The sequence below is a fragment of the Rhinolophus ferrumequinum genome, chromosome 12 (genome assembly GCF_004115265.2).
Source record: "Rhinolophus ferrumequinum isolate MPI-CBG mRhiFer1 chromosome 12, mRhiFer1_v1.p, whole genome shotgun sequence".
Lineage (NCBI taxonomy): Eukaryota > Metazoa > Chordata > Mammalia > Chiroptera > Rhinolophidae > Rhinolophus > Rhinolophus ferrumequinum.
The window spans coordinates 9,084,198-9,101,003 of NC_046295.1; the positions used below are offsets into that span (position 1 = coordinate 9,084,198).

The 16,806-nt window shown below is 38.9% G+C and overlaps 2 protein-coding genes across 8 annotated transcripts in view; both read left to right on the plus strand.

Moving 5' to 3' along the window:
* The window catches only part of LOC117032017 (zinc finger protein 2 homolog), an 18,605-nt gene extending 1,962 nt beyond the window's left edge, over window positions 1-16,643 (plus strand). The window contains 1 exon segment of the mRNA XM_033123140.1: window positions 15,856-16,643. Coding sequence (XP_032979031.1) covers window positions 15,856-16,643 — 788 coding nt within the window.
* LOC117031777 (zinc finger protein 883) overlaps window positions 1-16,806 on the plus strand; it is an 86,723-nt gene that overhangs the window by 27,590 nt on the left and 42,327 nt on the right. The window lies entirely within an intron of this gene.

Genomic DNA, 16,806 nt, shown 5'->3' on the forward strand with positions numbered 1-16,806 from the left:
AAATCTCTTCCTGTCACCATATATTTGATCCCCATTTACCCTTTTCTTATCTACCTTTCCCTCTGGTGACCACCATACTGTTGTCTATGACTTTTGTTTGTTTGTCTTGTTTGTTTTTTGCTTTCAGTTTTATATACCACATGTGAGTGAAATCATTTGGTTCTCAACATTTTCTGTCTAACTTACTTTGCTTAGCATGAATTTTGGTATATGGCGACAAATCGCAATCTACTTTCATTCTTTTCATGTGGCTTTCCAGTTCTCCCAGCACCATTTATTAAATAGGGTTTCTTTGCTCCTTTGTATGATTTTGTCGCCTTTGTTGAAAACTATTTTCCCATATATATGTGGGTTTATTTCTCGGCTCTCATTTCTGTTCCATTGGTCTGTGGGTCTGTTTTTCTACCAATAACATACTATTTTGATTATCGTCTCTTTTTAGTATAATCTGAAGTCACTGGGTGTGATCCGTCTGGCTTTGTTTTTTCCCCTCAGGATTGCTTTGGCTAATCAGTCTCTTTGGTGGTTCCATACAACTCTGTTGATGTTTTTGTTGTAGTTCTTTAAAAAAATGCCATTGGGATTTTGGTGGATATTACATTAAGTCTGTATATTGCTTTGGGTAGTATGCCCATTGTACGTTTGTTGATTCTTACAATTTATGAACACAAAATTTCTTTCCATTTCTTTGTTTCACTTAGCTTTTGAGATTCATGCATGCTTTTGTGTATCTCACCATTCTTTTTATTCCTAAGTAGCATTTCTTGGAATGCATGTACTACAATTTGTAATCCTAATACCACTTGATAGACACGTAGGGTTTTCCTTATTTGTACTGTTAGGAATAGAGCTGCAATGTCCACTTAAGTACAAGTTTTGTGTAAGTATTTGTTTTCATTTCTCTTGTGTAAATATTCAGCGGTATGGTATTATTGTTCTTATGGTCACTTTATAGGATCCTGCCCGATGTTTCCAAAGAGGCTGTGCTGGTTTGCATGCCTGTTAGCAGTGTCTGATAGTTATGGTTGCTCTACATCCTCACCTACGTGTGGGATTGGAGGTCATTATGGTTTTTTGGTTTTGTTTTTAATAAATAACAAACATGTATTTCTTACTGTAGGGAGGCTGGAATTCCAGGGTCATGGCCCTAGTAGACTTCATGTCTGGTGGAGACCCACTTCTGATTGTAGGCTACCAGCTTCTCACTGTGTGCTCACATGGTGGCCATTACTTTGTTTTTTCCAGATTCGAGTGGATGTCTTATAACTAACTGAGTTTTAATTTGTATTTTCCTAATGATGTTGACTATATTATATTTTCATGTCCTTTTTGGCCATACACAGATTTGTTTGTTGAAGTCTATTCTATTTTTTCATATTGTTTTTTTTAAAGAGTTATTTGAGTTGCCAGAGTTCTTAATATAGTCTAGAAACAAGGCCATGATTAGATAAATATTTTGCTAAGTTTTCTGCCTATCTGTAGCTTGCTATTTATTTTCTTAACGGTGTCTTGGAAGAGTAGAATTCTTTTAGTTTTTTTTTAAGGTATTGTTGGATTTTCTTTTATATTTCATGGTTTTTGTGTCTTTTTAAAGAAATTTATCCCTAATCCAAGGTCACTAAAATTTCCTCCTGTGTTTTCTTGAAGAATTTTTATAGTTTTACATGTAGGTTTACGATTCACTACTAGTGGATTTTTTTATGTGCTGTGAAATAAGAGTTTGGGTTCACTTTTTCCATATTTGTCTAGTTATATTGACAGTTTGCTGGAAAGATTAATATTTTCCCAGTGAACTGCCTTGGCTTCTTTTTCAAAAACAAATTGACCATATATCTGTAGTTCTATACCTGGACTCTATTCTGTTCAATCGTTCTTGATTATGTAATGCACCTTCTTGATTATGTATCTTTGTGGAAATTTTTCAAGTAAGAATGATTTTGTTCTCCATATATGTTTTTCGTTTGAAAATTATTTTGATTCTTACACATTCTATGTCATTTCCATGTAATTTTTAGAATTTCTAGTCAATTTCTTTAAGAGGTTTGCTTGCAATTCTGATTGAATAGTCTTCACTCTTTTGAATGCTCTGAGGATTTATATCTTAATAATGTTGAATCTTCTGATCCATTAAAGTAATAGTATATCTCTACCTTTTATTTAGGTCTTTACTTTTTTGATGGCATTGATTTGTAGCTTTCAGTGTGTATGTTTTACACATATTTTGTTAGGTGTATTTTATGAAATTAATGATGCTATAAATGGTATATAATTTACAACTTCAATTTCCAATTGTTTGTTGGAAGTGTATAGAAATCCAATAGATTTATTTACGTTCATTGTGTTTTGTAACTTTGTGATTCTTATTTATTATAGCAGTTCTTTTGGAGATTCCTAAAGATGTTTTATGTGCACAATTATGTTATCTGTGAATAAAAGATATGCTATTTCTTCATTTTTAACCTGTATGCCTTTCATTTCTTTTTGTGTAGTTACTGCCTGGGGCCATAAAGCATTGGATACAAGTGGTTAGAGAAGATATTCATGCCTTTTTTCTAAACATCTACGGAAAGCATTTGCACTTCACCATGACATAATTAATTAACTAACTTAATTGTTTTTAAAGCTCCCCTTTATCCATTTGAGGAAGTTCTCTAGTCTCCTGAAAGGTTTTTTGTTTTTCTTCATTGATAATCATCATCATTAAATTTGTAAGATATTCTTTATTTATTGAGATAGTCCCATGATTTTTCTTTTTCAATTAATTTTGTGAATTATAGTGATTTTTGAATGTTCAACCAACCTTGAATTCCTGGGGTGAAGTCCAGTAGTTCATACTGTATTACTGATTTGTATTCCTGTATTTGGTTCACTATCATTTTAATGATTTTTTCAGCTATATATTAAAAGGATATTTGTAGATGTAGTGTCTCAAGGACTTGATATGGTAATACTTATAAAGTGAGTTCAACTATTTGTAGTATTTACTGGATGAGATTGAATAGAATTGATATTATTTCTTCCTTAAATATTGAGTAGAATTTACCATTAAAGCATTATGCAGTCACATTCTCTATCACTGAGGTATACCTACTCTAGCACTAAGTTGTTCTGTCCCTGGAGTTTTCTTTCTGGGAAGGTTTTCATTAAGACTTAATTTTCTTTTTTTTTTAATACATAATACAATTTGGGTTACTCATTTTTTTTCTTTATTTTTTTTATTTTGGTAAAATATACATAACCTAAATTTACCATTATACCCATTTTTATGTATAGAGTTCTGTTGCATTTAATATAGTCACATCGTTGAGCTATCCTCACCACTATTTATCTGCAGAACTTTTTCTTCTTTCTAAGTGAAGCTACCCATTTCACACTCACTCCCCACTCATTCTCCCCCTTCATTAACCTCTGCTATACTTGCTGTCTGTGTGAATTTGAGTATTCTAGGTAAATATAAGTGGACTTATTCACTATTTATTTTTCTGTATCTGCCTTATTTTACTTAGCATAATGTCTTTAAGATTGCTATGTTGAATAAGAGTGGTGATAATAGACACTGTTGTCTCTGCCTTGTTCTCACTGTTAGAAGGAAAGCGTTTCCTTTCACTGTTAAATATGATGTTAACTATATATATATTTTTAAGGATTTTATAAAAATATAGCTAGCATACAATATTATTTTAGTTTCAGGTGTACATGACACTTACGACACTTATTGAACAGTACTCACCTAGCCCTATACAGAGTTATTACCACATTATTGATTATATTCCCTATGCTAAAGAAGTGGTCACTATGAGATGTCCAGCCACCATCTGACACTGTACCATGGTATCACAATATTATTGATGTTTCCCCCCTTTATGAATTTTTCAATTAGAGTTGGAATTCAATATTATTTTCTATTAGTTTTAAGTATACCGCATAGTGGTTAGACATTTATGTAATGTAGGAAGTGATCCCCCTGATTAGTACCACCTGGCACTGTATAGAGTTCTTACCATATTATAGAATATATTTCCTACACTTTACATCCCCGTAACTATTTTGTAAGTACCAGTTTGTATTTCTGGATTCCTTCACTTTTTCCATCCTTCAAGCAATCCCCACCCCATATCTAACCCGGATAGATCTAGTATCCATCTGACACCATATTTAGTTATTACAATATTATTCTGTATGTTAATTATCCTGTATCCTACATCTTCATGACTCTTATGTAACAACCAATTTGTACTTGTGAATCCTGTCCCCTCACGCATCCCTAACCCCCTTCCATCTGGCAACCATGGACATGTTCTCTGTATCTATGAGTAAGTCCTTCTTTGTCTCCTGTTATAGTCTTTGTTTTAAAATCTATTTTGTATGAGTATTGCTACCCAGCTCTTTGTTGTTTTTTTGTTTCCATTTTTATGAAATATCTTTTTCCATCCCTTTCATTCTGTGTATGTCTTTTGATGTGAAGTGCGTCTGTTGTAGGCAGCATATGTAGGGGTTTTGTTTTCTTATCCATTTATTCCCCCTGTGTTTTGATTGGAGCATTGATTCCATTTACATTGAAAGTAACTGGTGATAGTTATGTAATTATTGCCACTTTACTATGCATACTTTTGATTTCATTTTTTGTCTTAAGGAAGTCCCTCTAAGATTACTTGTAATACTGGTTTGGTGATGATGAATTCCTTTAGCTTATTGTTGTCTGGGAAGCTCTTTATCTATCCGTTGATTCTAAATGATATCTTTTCTGGGTAGGGTAGTCTTGGTTGTGCATCCTTGATTTTCATCACTTTAAATATTTCCTGCCAATCCATTCTGGTCTGCAAAGTTTCTGTTAATAAATCAGCTGATAGTCTTACAGGGGTTCCCTTGTAGGTAAGTAACTACTTTCCTCTTGCTGCCTTTCAGATTCTCTCTTTGTCCTTAAGATTTGGCATTTTAATTATGATGTGTCTTGGTGTCAGCCTAGTTGGGTTCATCTGGTTTGGGATTGTATGTGCTTATGGACTCACATATCTATTTTATTTTTCAGGTTGGCGTAATTCTGTGTGATTATTTCTTCAAGTAGGTTTTCAATTGATTGCTCTCTTTTCCTTCTGGTATCCCTATAATGCAAATGTTGGTACGCTTGATGTTGTCCATGAGGTCCCTTAAACTCTCCTCAATTATTTTGATTCTTTTTTCTTTTTGCTGTTCTTATTGAGTGTTTTCTGCTCCCTTGTCTTCTACATTGCTGGTTCTACATCAATCCTCTTCTTTATCTAATCCATTGGTGATTCCCTTTAATGTATTCTTATTTCCATTATTGTATTCTTTATTTCTGACTGGTTCTTTTTCATCTTGTCTATCTCCATTTTTATGTTTCCTATCTCATTGTGGAAGGTCTCCCTGAGGTCACTGAGCATTTTGATTACCAGTATTTGGAACTCTGAGTCGGGTAGATTGGTAGTCTTTATTTTGTTGTTAGTTCTTTTGCTGGATTTTTGTTCTGTTCTTTTATTTGGGACGTAGTTCTTCGTCTCCTCATTTGGGCTGCCTGTCTATGTTTGTTTCTATGTACGAGGGAGTGCTGCTATGTCTCCGGATATTAGTGTGAGTGTCCTTGTGTTGTAGGTGAGCTGTGGGGTTCAGCGACGCAGTCTTTCTGGTCATCTGAGCCACGCACTCCAGTAGTGCCATTGTGTGGGTTGTGTGTGCCCTCCTCTTGTAGCTGACCTTGGTTTCTATTTGCAGGTCAGTGAGAGGGACTGACCCTCAGGCTCTTTGGTTGTGAGGACTGGCCATGACCATAGTGGAGCAGTTGTGGTGCAGGAGCTGATCCTACAGAGCAGAATCTGCCTCAGCAGGGCTTTGGTGTCTGCCGAATCCGCCCCTTGGGTGTGCCGTACTTTGAGGCATCTGGGTGATACTTCAGCTTGTTTCAAAGATGGCCACTGGGGGTGCCAGCTCCAGGACCACCTTGGAGGGGATCCACTGCTGGTCAAGTTCAGCAGCAGCGTTGTCCCACCTGGGGCCACCTGGCAGGACCGAAAAAGAAATGCAAAGATGGCTGCTGCCTGTGCCGTCCTTGGAAATGCTTTGAGGGGCCAAGCTGCATACCAAGGCTGGTTGCCACTAGTGCCTGGCTTAGGGCTGCTCTACCAGAGGTACAGGATATGCTCATGCCAGGTGCTACTTGTCTGGGTTCCGTGAACCTTTGAGACACCCTTGCAGAGTCTGCAGCATGAGCTAAGGCAGGTGGTCTGCATGAAAAAGCCACTGGAAACGGCTTGGATGTGCCTGAAAGTTGTGCAGGGCTGGTTCTCAAGTCACCGGGGCATGACAAACAATGGCATTAGCCAGCTTCATAGACACTCAGATGTGGTGGGTACCTATATCTACACGCAGGGAAGTGGGGGGCTCAGCTAAATCTATGGCTTCTGCCAGTTCCTCTGTCCAGGAGAAAATTGCCTCTGCAGCCCTCGTTCCAAGACATACAACTTTTCCTCACCGTATGTCCTTGTAGCCTTTGCAGCTGGTGTCCCAGCACTGGAGCTCAGGGCCAGTGATTCTGTTTGTGAGTGAGTCCTAGAAGGCACTTGAGTGGCTAGGACTCTAGTTGCCCTCTATCTCACCCAGTCACAGTGTCCTGGTGTTCACAACCATGAATTATGGGGACTTCTCTCCCTACCCTGGAACCCTGGGTTGGGGTGGGCCTAGGACCTCTTACCCCTCTGTGGCGGACCTCCACAGCCGAGATTCCCTCCCAGTTTTTAATGGTCACACGTTGGTGTGGGACCAACCTGTGCTGTATCTCTGCTCCTCCCAGTCTCGAGGTGTCTTCTTCTGCATGTCCTTAGTTGTAGGGCTTTGGTTCAGCAAGATTTTAGGTGATTTTCATTGATGCTTCTTTGTGGTTATTATAGTTGTAATTTTGATATGGTCGTAAGAGAAGGTAAGCCCAGCATATACCTATGCTCCATCTGATCCGGAACGTTTATGTTTTTTAGAAATGTTTTTTATGAAGATGAGGAATTTCTCTGGTCCTATTTTTCTTAGGGAATTTTATAATGAATGCAGTTTAATGTCCTTGCTGCTTATTTGGACTTCATTTTACTCTTGTTTTTCTAATTTCTTAAATGGAAGCTCGATTATTAACTTTAGAGTTTCCCTGTTTTGTAATGTAAGCATTTAGTGGTATCAGTTTTTATATCAGCACTGTCTTACCTGCCTCCCACAAAGTTTGATATGTAATTTTTTCATTTCATTTTGTTCAGTGTATTTTGTTTTATTTTTTGAGACTTCCTCTTTGAACAATATTTAGAAATGTGTTCTTTAATTTCCAAAATTTGGTGACTTTTTAAATAACTTTCTGTAGCTGATTTTTTAGTTTGATTTCACTGTGGTGAGAGAACACATTCTGTTTTTTTTCCATTAAACTTTTTCTAATGGCCCAGGATATTGCCTATTGCGGTACATGTTCTTTATAGTTTTGAAAAGTATATGTATTCTGCTGTTACTGCATGGCGTTTTCTGTAAATGTCTATGAGAGCATGTTGGTTGATGGTTTTGTTATGTTGTGTATCTGCTTATTTTCTGTATAGTTGAATCAGTTCTTAGAAAGGGGATGTTGAAGGTTCTTTTTGTAATTATGAATTTATCTATTTCTCTTTTTAATTCTCTTAGTCTTTGCTTCATATATTTGGATTCTCTGTTGTTGTGATGTGCACATTTCTTATTGACACGTCATTTTTTTGGATTGTTCCTTTAATCATTATGTAATGTTCTTCTGTGTCTCAGTATTTTTTTCTGTGCAGTCTCCTTTATCTGATAGTAATATACACCTTCAGCTGTTTTTTTGTTTGTTTGTTTAATATTTACGTGGCATATCTTTTTCTGGTCTATGACTTGTAAACTTCCCTACATCAGTACTTTGAAGTGAGTTTCTTGTAGACAGTACATAGTCAGATTATTTTTACATCCTTCTGATTGTCTGTCTTTTAAACATTGTCTTTAGATGGCTTGCATTTGATGTAATTATTAATATGTTAGGGCTTAAGTCTGCTGGTTTTATTTTCTTCTGTTTCTTTTTGTTTTTTCTTTTCTGTTGGTTCCTTGAAAATTTATTAGCATTCCATTTTGATGTGCCTGTAGTTTTTTGGAGGTGTTTCTTCTGTATAGTTTTTTGTAGTGGTTTTCCTAGGAATTCCATTTTATATAAATTATCAGAGGATGCTTGTGTTCACACTTGACTAGTTTGAGTGACATGTACCTCCTTTGACCTTCCCTCATTTATTATATAACTTGCTTAAATGTTTTCTCTGTACATACTAAGAACTATATCAGACAGTTGTAATGTTTCCACCATGAAAGTTTAGAAAATATAAGACAAGGAATTCCTATTGCATTGATAGTAGTATGCCGTCATCTATGGTTTTGCTTACCATGGTTTCTGTTACCTGGGGTGTACCGAGGTTCTAAAATCGTAAATGACTATTCCAGAAATAAACAATTATAATCATAAGTTTTAACTTGTGCATTATTCTGAGTAACTTAATGAAATCCCAGGCTGTTCCGTGTAGGACATAAGTCATCCCTTTGTCTAGTGTCTCCACACTGTGTATGCTACCATTTATCACTTATTAGCCATCTCAGTTATGAGATCGACTGTCAGGGCATTGCAGTGCTTTCGTGCAGGTAATCCTTATTTTACTTCATTTGCCCCAAAGCCCAAGAATAGTGGTGCTGGCAATCTTTTAAGTCAAAAGGTAAATGTTCTTGACTTAAGGGGAAAAAATCATATTCTGAAGTTGCTACAATGTACAGTAACAAGAAATCTACTGGCTGTGAAATTGTGGAGGAGGAAAAAGAAATTTCCTAGTTTGCCTGGAGAGAGAGACCATATTCAAATAACTTTAATTACAGTATATTGTTATAATTGTTCTATTTTGTTGTTAGTTTTTGTTGTTAACCTATTACTGTGCCTAATTTACAAATTAAACTTTATGATGGGTACGTATGTATAGCAAGAACATAGTATATACAGGGTTTTGTAGTGGCCTCAGTTTCAGGCACTCACTAGGGGATTTTGCTATGTATCTCCCATGGATTAGTGATATAATTTTTACCTCTTCTCTGTTCTATTTTTTCCTTGACAGTTTAAGATCCGTAAACATTTACAATCTATAAGGAGAATTTGTGTAGCCATTCTTTTAGGATAGTCCTGCTGGTGATAAATTGTCTAAATTTTGCTTTATCTGAGAAAGTCTTGATTTATACTTCATTCCTGAGGATATTTTCAGTGCAAATCCAATTTTGGGTAAACTGTTTTTAGCACTTGAATAATTGTGCCACGTTCTTATACCTTCCGTGGTTTCTCATGAAATGTGTCTGTTGTCCCCGCTGTTCTTCTACTGTAGTTAATATTGTTATTGTTTTGCTGCTTTCACAATTTCTCCCTTAGTTTTTAGATGTCTGACTATTTTGTGTACTGGTGGAAATTTACTTAGGCTTATTCTGTTTGAGCTTTCCATAGTAAATAGTCTGCATTTTTTATGTCTAGCTTTGACAGCTCACAAACCTCATGTCGTCCGTTGTCTGTGCTCCACATCTGGGCAAGATAATGATAAAGACTGTCTCTTCCGTGCTTGGCATGAATGAGGCCCTTTAAACCACACAAATCCTGGCTTATTATAACTTATCAGTTATACACAGCAACTCTCACTCTGGCTCCATCCTCTGACCCTGGTAAAATCCAAGACCACTTGCTCCTTCCTTCAAACTATTTTCAGAGTGTGTTGGGTGCCTACCCAGCTCTCTCCTGAAAGCCCCACTATGTGAATAATGAAGTTTCTCATGTCGTTGGGAATCACTAAGAAAACAATCAAAACCTGGATATGAAAAGAGAGAGGAAACCAGAAATTGAAACAGATGTCTCCAAATGAAAAAAGAAAAAGAAAAGAAAAGGTGATCAGTGGAGGTAGTGTCGGTAGAGGCAGTGGTGACGACTTGCAGCGGCAGAGGAGATAGCGCCTGCTTTCTGAGAACTGACAGGACACCAAGGGTACGTCCTGTGCCTGAATCCAGGTCATGGGATGCATGTGGGCCTTCTCTTCAGGAGGAGCTGGAGGTGTTAGCCATCCTGACATGTCAGTTATGAGACTCAATAAATCAAACAGGCCAACTTTTGATGTTTGGAAAATACAAGCTGTCCCTGTGTATTCCAGGTCTCCATTGGTTTTCTCAGGGGACGTCACATCTGGCTCCCTGCTTGCCCTGGCTGGCAGCCGGCCAGTCTCAGCAGGAAGCCCTACTTCTGGAAAGGTGTGGCTCAGGACACTGGTCACGGGAAGGGTGGCAAGGCTCCTAGGAGCTGAGGAAACATCTCTAGGGCCAGGAAGCCCCTCAGAAGACCCTGGAGTCGGTGTAGAGAGCAGGTGCAGGCCGGAAGGGACTCGGAGAAGCCTGTGGCTCTGTCAGCTGGCTGTAGAAACACTTGACCCGTGTTTGCCGACAGTGACGCTCAGTGTTTGGGAGTCAGAGTGGCAAAGGGGTGAAGGATGAATTGACCCTTCTTCCTCCACACAGTGCTCAGGCAGCACTGCCCTGTGTAACCTACTGTCTGTTGTCAGGTTTCCCCGGATTGCGCTGAGCTGGGTGCATCTCAGCCTAAATTCCAAGGCCCTCTGGCCGGGTCCACCTGATGGTCCAGGCTTGTCTCCCTCAGCTGCTCCCCGTGAACATCCTAGCCAGGCACGCTCCTCTGTCTCCCATTCCCCCCGCGTTTCAGACACTGGTAATGCTATTTCCTTCATCCAGAGGCTGCCACCCCCATTTCACAGCCAGGTGCCTGGGAACTTTGTGGCTCCAGGACAGTTTACCCAGAGCTCATGTTCAGTGCTCAGAGTGTGGATTCCTTTGTTCGGGGATTTTTCCTAGTGCTCCACTCTTTGTGTAGGGATTTTCCTCAGTGACCCTCCATGACCCAGGAATTGTTCTTTTTCTGAGATTTTCCCATAGTCCTCCCTCGACCGAGGTCTCCGGCCAGCAGTGCCCAGCCTCCACTGTACGATTGAGTCTGCTTAGCAGAGCTGGCAAAGCATAGGCAGTTGGCTATGGGTGGAAATGGCTCCAGACTTTGGGTGGGCTCTGCCCTCCACCCGGTGCCCACTTCCTTGCTCTCTCCTTAGTCTTGTCCTGTTCTTGGTTGATGGAGTTGAATGTTACTGCTCCTACTTGTATCTCAGTGAGGAGTGATGGAGAGGTGAGTGAAGGTCCCCCAAACCACATATCTTATGCAGATGGGAATTTGGGGCCCAGAGAAGGCTGATTAGCAGAATTCAAGGTTCTGATCCCCACCCCCCTTGATAAGAGCGCCATCTTTTATAGCATGTCTTCCCCCAATCCATCAGTAGGAAGGGAAAATGAGTCGCCGAGAAGAGCTGCCTTGTCCTAGGTCATCCAATGTGTTCCAGCTTGTTTGGCTCTTCCCTGAGTCCCTCTGAGCCCGAGGTTTGCTTCCTTATTATAACTGAGACTCCGTGGAAGGTTGATGCCCCCCTCCTTTGCTGTGTCGTTGGTAATCTTGGATGGAGGTGAATGTGGGCCCTTTTTTTTTCTTTTTGTAAGTATTATGCCAGAAGGCATAACCCAGGCCATCCTAGCATGCTCTCATTGCTGCTGTGCCTTACGTCCTTATCCTGATTTTCCTGTAGGCCAGAGGAGGGGTTAGGGACTGGGGTATCTGAGGCTGCTCTAAAAGTACATTTCTACCAGCTGTGTGTGGAATGGGGCTAATCTCCACGTGTGACAGCTCCTTTCCTGATGATATCGATCCCTGTCTGAGACCTCTGGGAAAATTCCGTGATCTGAATGCTGAGTCATGCTTAGTCTCTTAGGAGATGTATGTCACCTTTCCTACGTCTCACTGATCAGCTCAGGATCTGGGAGAGGCTGCAGTTACTATGGAGTGATGTCATGCCGCTAATCTCTTATATTTGCACATCACTGTGTGATTCTCCAAGTGCTTTTACCTACTAATGTGCTGTTTATCAATAGGAAATTTACTAATATTCAACCATTAATAACACGTGTGTTATTTATTCTAGAGAACATTCTTCTCCTATGATGAGGAAACTGAGGTTTAAAGAGACGAGTGACTCAGTGAGTTTCAGGTGATTTGAGTGGTGTGTCTAGGCGAGGTTTTTGATGCCACACCGTATCCCTACCCCGGGTTTTGGTGTAATGCAAAGATTATTCGGAAGTCACTTTGACTGAAAAACAATTGATTTTCAAGTTATTAAAGTTAAAAATTCAAGCATCTAGTTCTTTAATGGTGGCCGGGTGGCTCAGTTGGTTAGAACGCCAGCTCTCAACAACTTGGTTGCTAGTTCAATTCCCGCATGGGAGGGTGGGCTGTGTTCCCTCCCAGTAAAGATTGAAAACGGCTACTGGAGTGATGTCATAAAAATGACGGCATGAGGCGAGCCTCTTGAAATTTCCCCTGCAATTTACAACTAATTGAACAACTATAACTCCACAAAGTAGTCCCTGCGCAGGTGACAGGCAAGACTAAGAGGCACACTACTGAAATAACCTAAAGGTGGGCAAATTGCGCGAGAAGAGGAGGAGGGAAGGGAGATGTACAGAGATGGGGCCGCGCGGGTGCAGGACGCAGACCTATCTCAGTGCTCCGAGCTCGCTGCATCCCAGAACTACCACAGCTGAGGGAGAGGGAAGAACGTGGACTGCTAGGGATCCACTTATGGCCCACAGGGATGAGGGGAAAGCATATAACATGGCTGAACCCAATTCTCACGGCAGATACCTCGGAGCAAAGACTGAGGAAAGAAGGCTGAAAACTGTGGTTTAAGCCCTTACTGCTTGGTTTAAGCCCTTACTGCTGCAGAGAACGGAAGCCTTAGGCACTGAGACTCGCTACTTCCTCCCTACCCTCCCAGAGCTCACCCCGACCCCACCTGCCCAGTGCTAGAAGCAGAACAGTAACAGTGTCAGATCAAAAGAACAGAATATTTGCAGTTCTGAGAACTGTGGTCCACAAACACCGACTCGCAGCCCAACTAGTTCCGGCCAAGGGGAGGGAGCCGTGGAAGGAGGACTGGATGTGGGGGTGGTCGCCGCCATTGCTCTGGGACACTTCTCACAACCCACCCCACCCCCTGTCCCCACCTATCTGGGCGGATCCCTTTCTGATCCATTAATTACTTAGATGACTGGTATTCAATTTTTACATATTTGTGAATTTCCCAAATTTCTTTCTGTTACTGATTTCTGATTTCATTCCATTAGGATCAGAAAAGATACTTTGTATTATTTCTCTACTTTTAAATTTATTGAAGTTTGTTTTTTGGCCTAATAAATGACATATCCTGGTGGCTGTTTTATGGGCATTTTAGAAGAATGGGAATTGTGCTACTGTTGTGTGTAGTGTGCCGTATATATATCTGTTAGATTTAATTGGCTGATAGTGTTTTTCAAATCTGTTTCCTACGTAGTTACTCTATCCCTTATTGAAAGAGTGATAGTGAAGTCTCTTATCAATTATTGTTTAATTGTCTATGTTTCCTTTCAATTGACATTTTCACTTTATGTATTTTGGGCTCAGTTTTTGGATGTGTATATGTTTATAATTGTAACATCTTTTTGATGGATTTACCCTTTTGTCATTATAAATATCTCTTTATCTCTAATAACATTTTTTAAAATTTAAAGTCTATTTTGTTTGCTATTAGTATAGCTTTCCTATGGTTGCTGTTTGCATGAAATATCTTTTTCCATCCTCTTAGTTTCAATATCTTTCTATCTTTCAATTTAATGTGTATGTCCTTAGACTGCATGTAGTTGAATGTAGTTTGATCTTTTGTTTTTTTGTGTATTTTTTTAAATCTAGCCTGACAATCTCTGCTTTTTGTCTGGATTACTTAGTTCTTTCACGTTTAATGCTATTTCTTATAAGATTGGATATTTATCTGCCATTTTTTATTTTGTTTTCTGCATGTGTCATATATTTTGGTCATCCATTTCTCTGCTGTTGTTTTGTAGTATGTGAATATTTTTTAATGTAACCTTTTAGTTTCTTTAATGATTTTTTTCACAATATTTTTTAGAGTTTATTTCATTAATTATTCCTTTAGGATTTATCACATACACCTGCACTTACCAGAATGTACATCAAGTTTATGTTAACTTAATTTTAGAGATGTATAGACAGGTTACTCCTATGTAGGTTTATTTTTCCTATCCCGTTCTTGTGGTATTGTTGTATGTTAATTTTTGTTATATATGTTAATATATTGTTAAATTGTATTTGTCTTCATTTGTTACTGTGCATTTGAGTTATTGTTCGGTATTACAGTGGTACCTCGGTTTTCAAACATAATTCGTTCTGGAAGTCTGTTTGAGTTCTGAAACATTTGAAAAGCGAGGTGCGGTTTCCCCATAGAAAGTAATGCAAAGTGGATTAATCCGTTCCAGATCTTTGAAATCAACCTCTAAAACAGCAAATTTAGCATGAATTTTACTGTCTAATGATACCATGGATCCATAAAATTTACGGCACACATAAGCCGAAATGTTTGTCAACAGTGACGCTTGAAAACCGAGGTACTACTGTATTTCGTTAGTCTAGTATAGCTTGACTCCCACTTACCTCTTTTATGGTTTTATTGGGAAATATAAAAATACGTCTGTGTGTGTTAGAAACCAAACATTGCACACATGTGCTCATTGTTTTATACGGTTACTTTTTAAATCAGTCAAGAGAATTTTCTTTAGCGTATCTTCTAAGGTGGCTCTGCTAGCAACAAACATCTCTCAATTTTTGTTCATCTGGAAATATTTTTATTTGGCCTTTATCTTTGAAAGATCATTTTTCTGATTCTTCGCTGATAGTCCTTTTGTGTGAGTAGTTATACTATATCACCCCACTACCTTCTGCCCTTTACAGTTTCTAATGAGGAATCTTAGTGAAGATCCTTTGCCTCTCTACTTTGGAAATGTAAACTTCCCACTTCTGTGTATGCTTTTGTGATTTTCCATTCTACTTTTTTCTGGTAATTTCCCACCCCTAGGTAGTTTCCTGACATGTATCCACAAATTAGTACCCAAGCAAAGATTAAAGGGACCCTTTTGTAGATCTCCATAGCTCGCTTGCATGCGCGCGCGCGCTCTCTCTCTCTCTCTCTCTCTCTCTCTCTCTCTCTCTCTCTCTCTCTCTCTCTCTTTCTCTCAGTGTAGCTAATAAGCATGAAGCTTTGTTAGAACTTAATGTTATTTAGGTTTGTGATTTAGGGGTTTAAGGAGAGCTCTTTTGAGCATCTGAAACTATTTCTGTTTTTTACCTCCCCAAAGAAGGGGTCAAGTGAATATTGTTTCTGTGCCACTCTTAAACCTGAATCTTCCTTCACATTCAGAATCATCAGAGCCCATACAGGCAACCCACATCCTCAGTTATTTCCCATTTACAAGGTATTGCTCTATAGAACCAGAAGTGATCTTGAAGTTGGAACAAGACCCAGTGTTAGTAGAGAACAACTTTCTAAATGGGAGTTATCCAGGTGAGTTTTAGAATACTGGTAAAAGGTATTCCTAGACAACTGAATCCAAAGTGGGATCCGTTCAACAATGGGCAACTTTCGAACTTTAGATATTAGTAGTTCCAATAAAATGTAGGTATTGTGAGTTTAACATAAAGGATAGAATGTAATTGTTTTCATTTTTTCAATTAGGCAACACAGTATATCACTTATACCTCATAACTCAAATAATGAATTTATATTTAAGCAAGATAAAGTTAAATTTTGGAAAATCTATTTATTTATGAATGTAATGAATGTGGGGCAGGGTTTTCCTGGAAATTACCCCTCGTTGTACATCAGAGAATTCACACAGGAGAGAAACCCTATCAATGTACTGAATGTGGTAAAAGTTACACCTGGAAATCAAGCCTTAGAGTACATCAGAGAACTCAGACAGGTGAGGAACCCTATGAATATAATGAATGTGGTAAAACTTATTCAGAGAAGTGAAGCCTTAGAGTACATCAGAGAACTCACACAGGGGAGAAACCCTATGAATGTCATGAGTGTGGAAAAGATTTCCACTGCATGTCACACCTTGGAGAACATCAGAGAACTCACACAGGGGAGAAACCATATGAATGTACTGAATGTGGGAAAACTTTCAGCTACAAATCAGGCCTTGGAGTTTATCAGAGAACTCACACAGGGCTGAAACCTTATGAATGGTATGCATGTCATAAAACTTACATTGAGGAGTCAAACCTTGCAGTACATCAGAGAACTCACATAGTGGATAAACCCTATAAATGTAATGAATGTGGGAAACCTTTCAGCCTCAAAGCAGTCCTTGGAAAACATGAGAGAACACACATAAGGGACACACCATATGAATGTAATGAAGTGGAAAAGCTTTCATCTCCGTGTCGCACTTCAGAAGTCATCAGAGACCTCACGCAGGGGCAAAACCCTACAAATGTAGTGAATGCGGAAACACTTTCACCTCCATGTCACATCTCAGAAGACATCAGAGAATTTAGACAGGGGAGAAACCCTGCAGAGGTACTAAATGTGAAAACACTTTCAGCCACAAAGCAGTTTTGGAAAATATCAGAGAACTCTCACAGGTGAGAGACATTATAAATTTAATGAATGTGGTAAAACTTACATCAAGAAATCAAGCCTTGGGTACATGAGAGAAATCACAAAGGGTTAAAGTCCTACCAATGTAATGAATGTGGAAAAACTTTGAAGCAGAAGTCAAACCTTGGAAACACATCCGAACACTCATCAC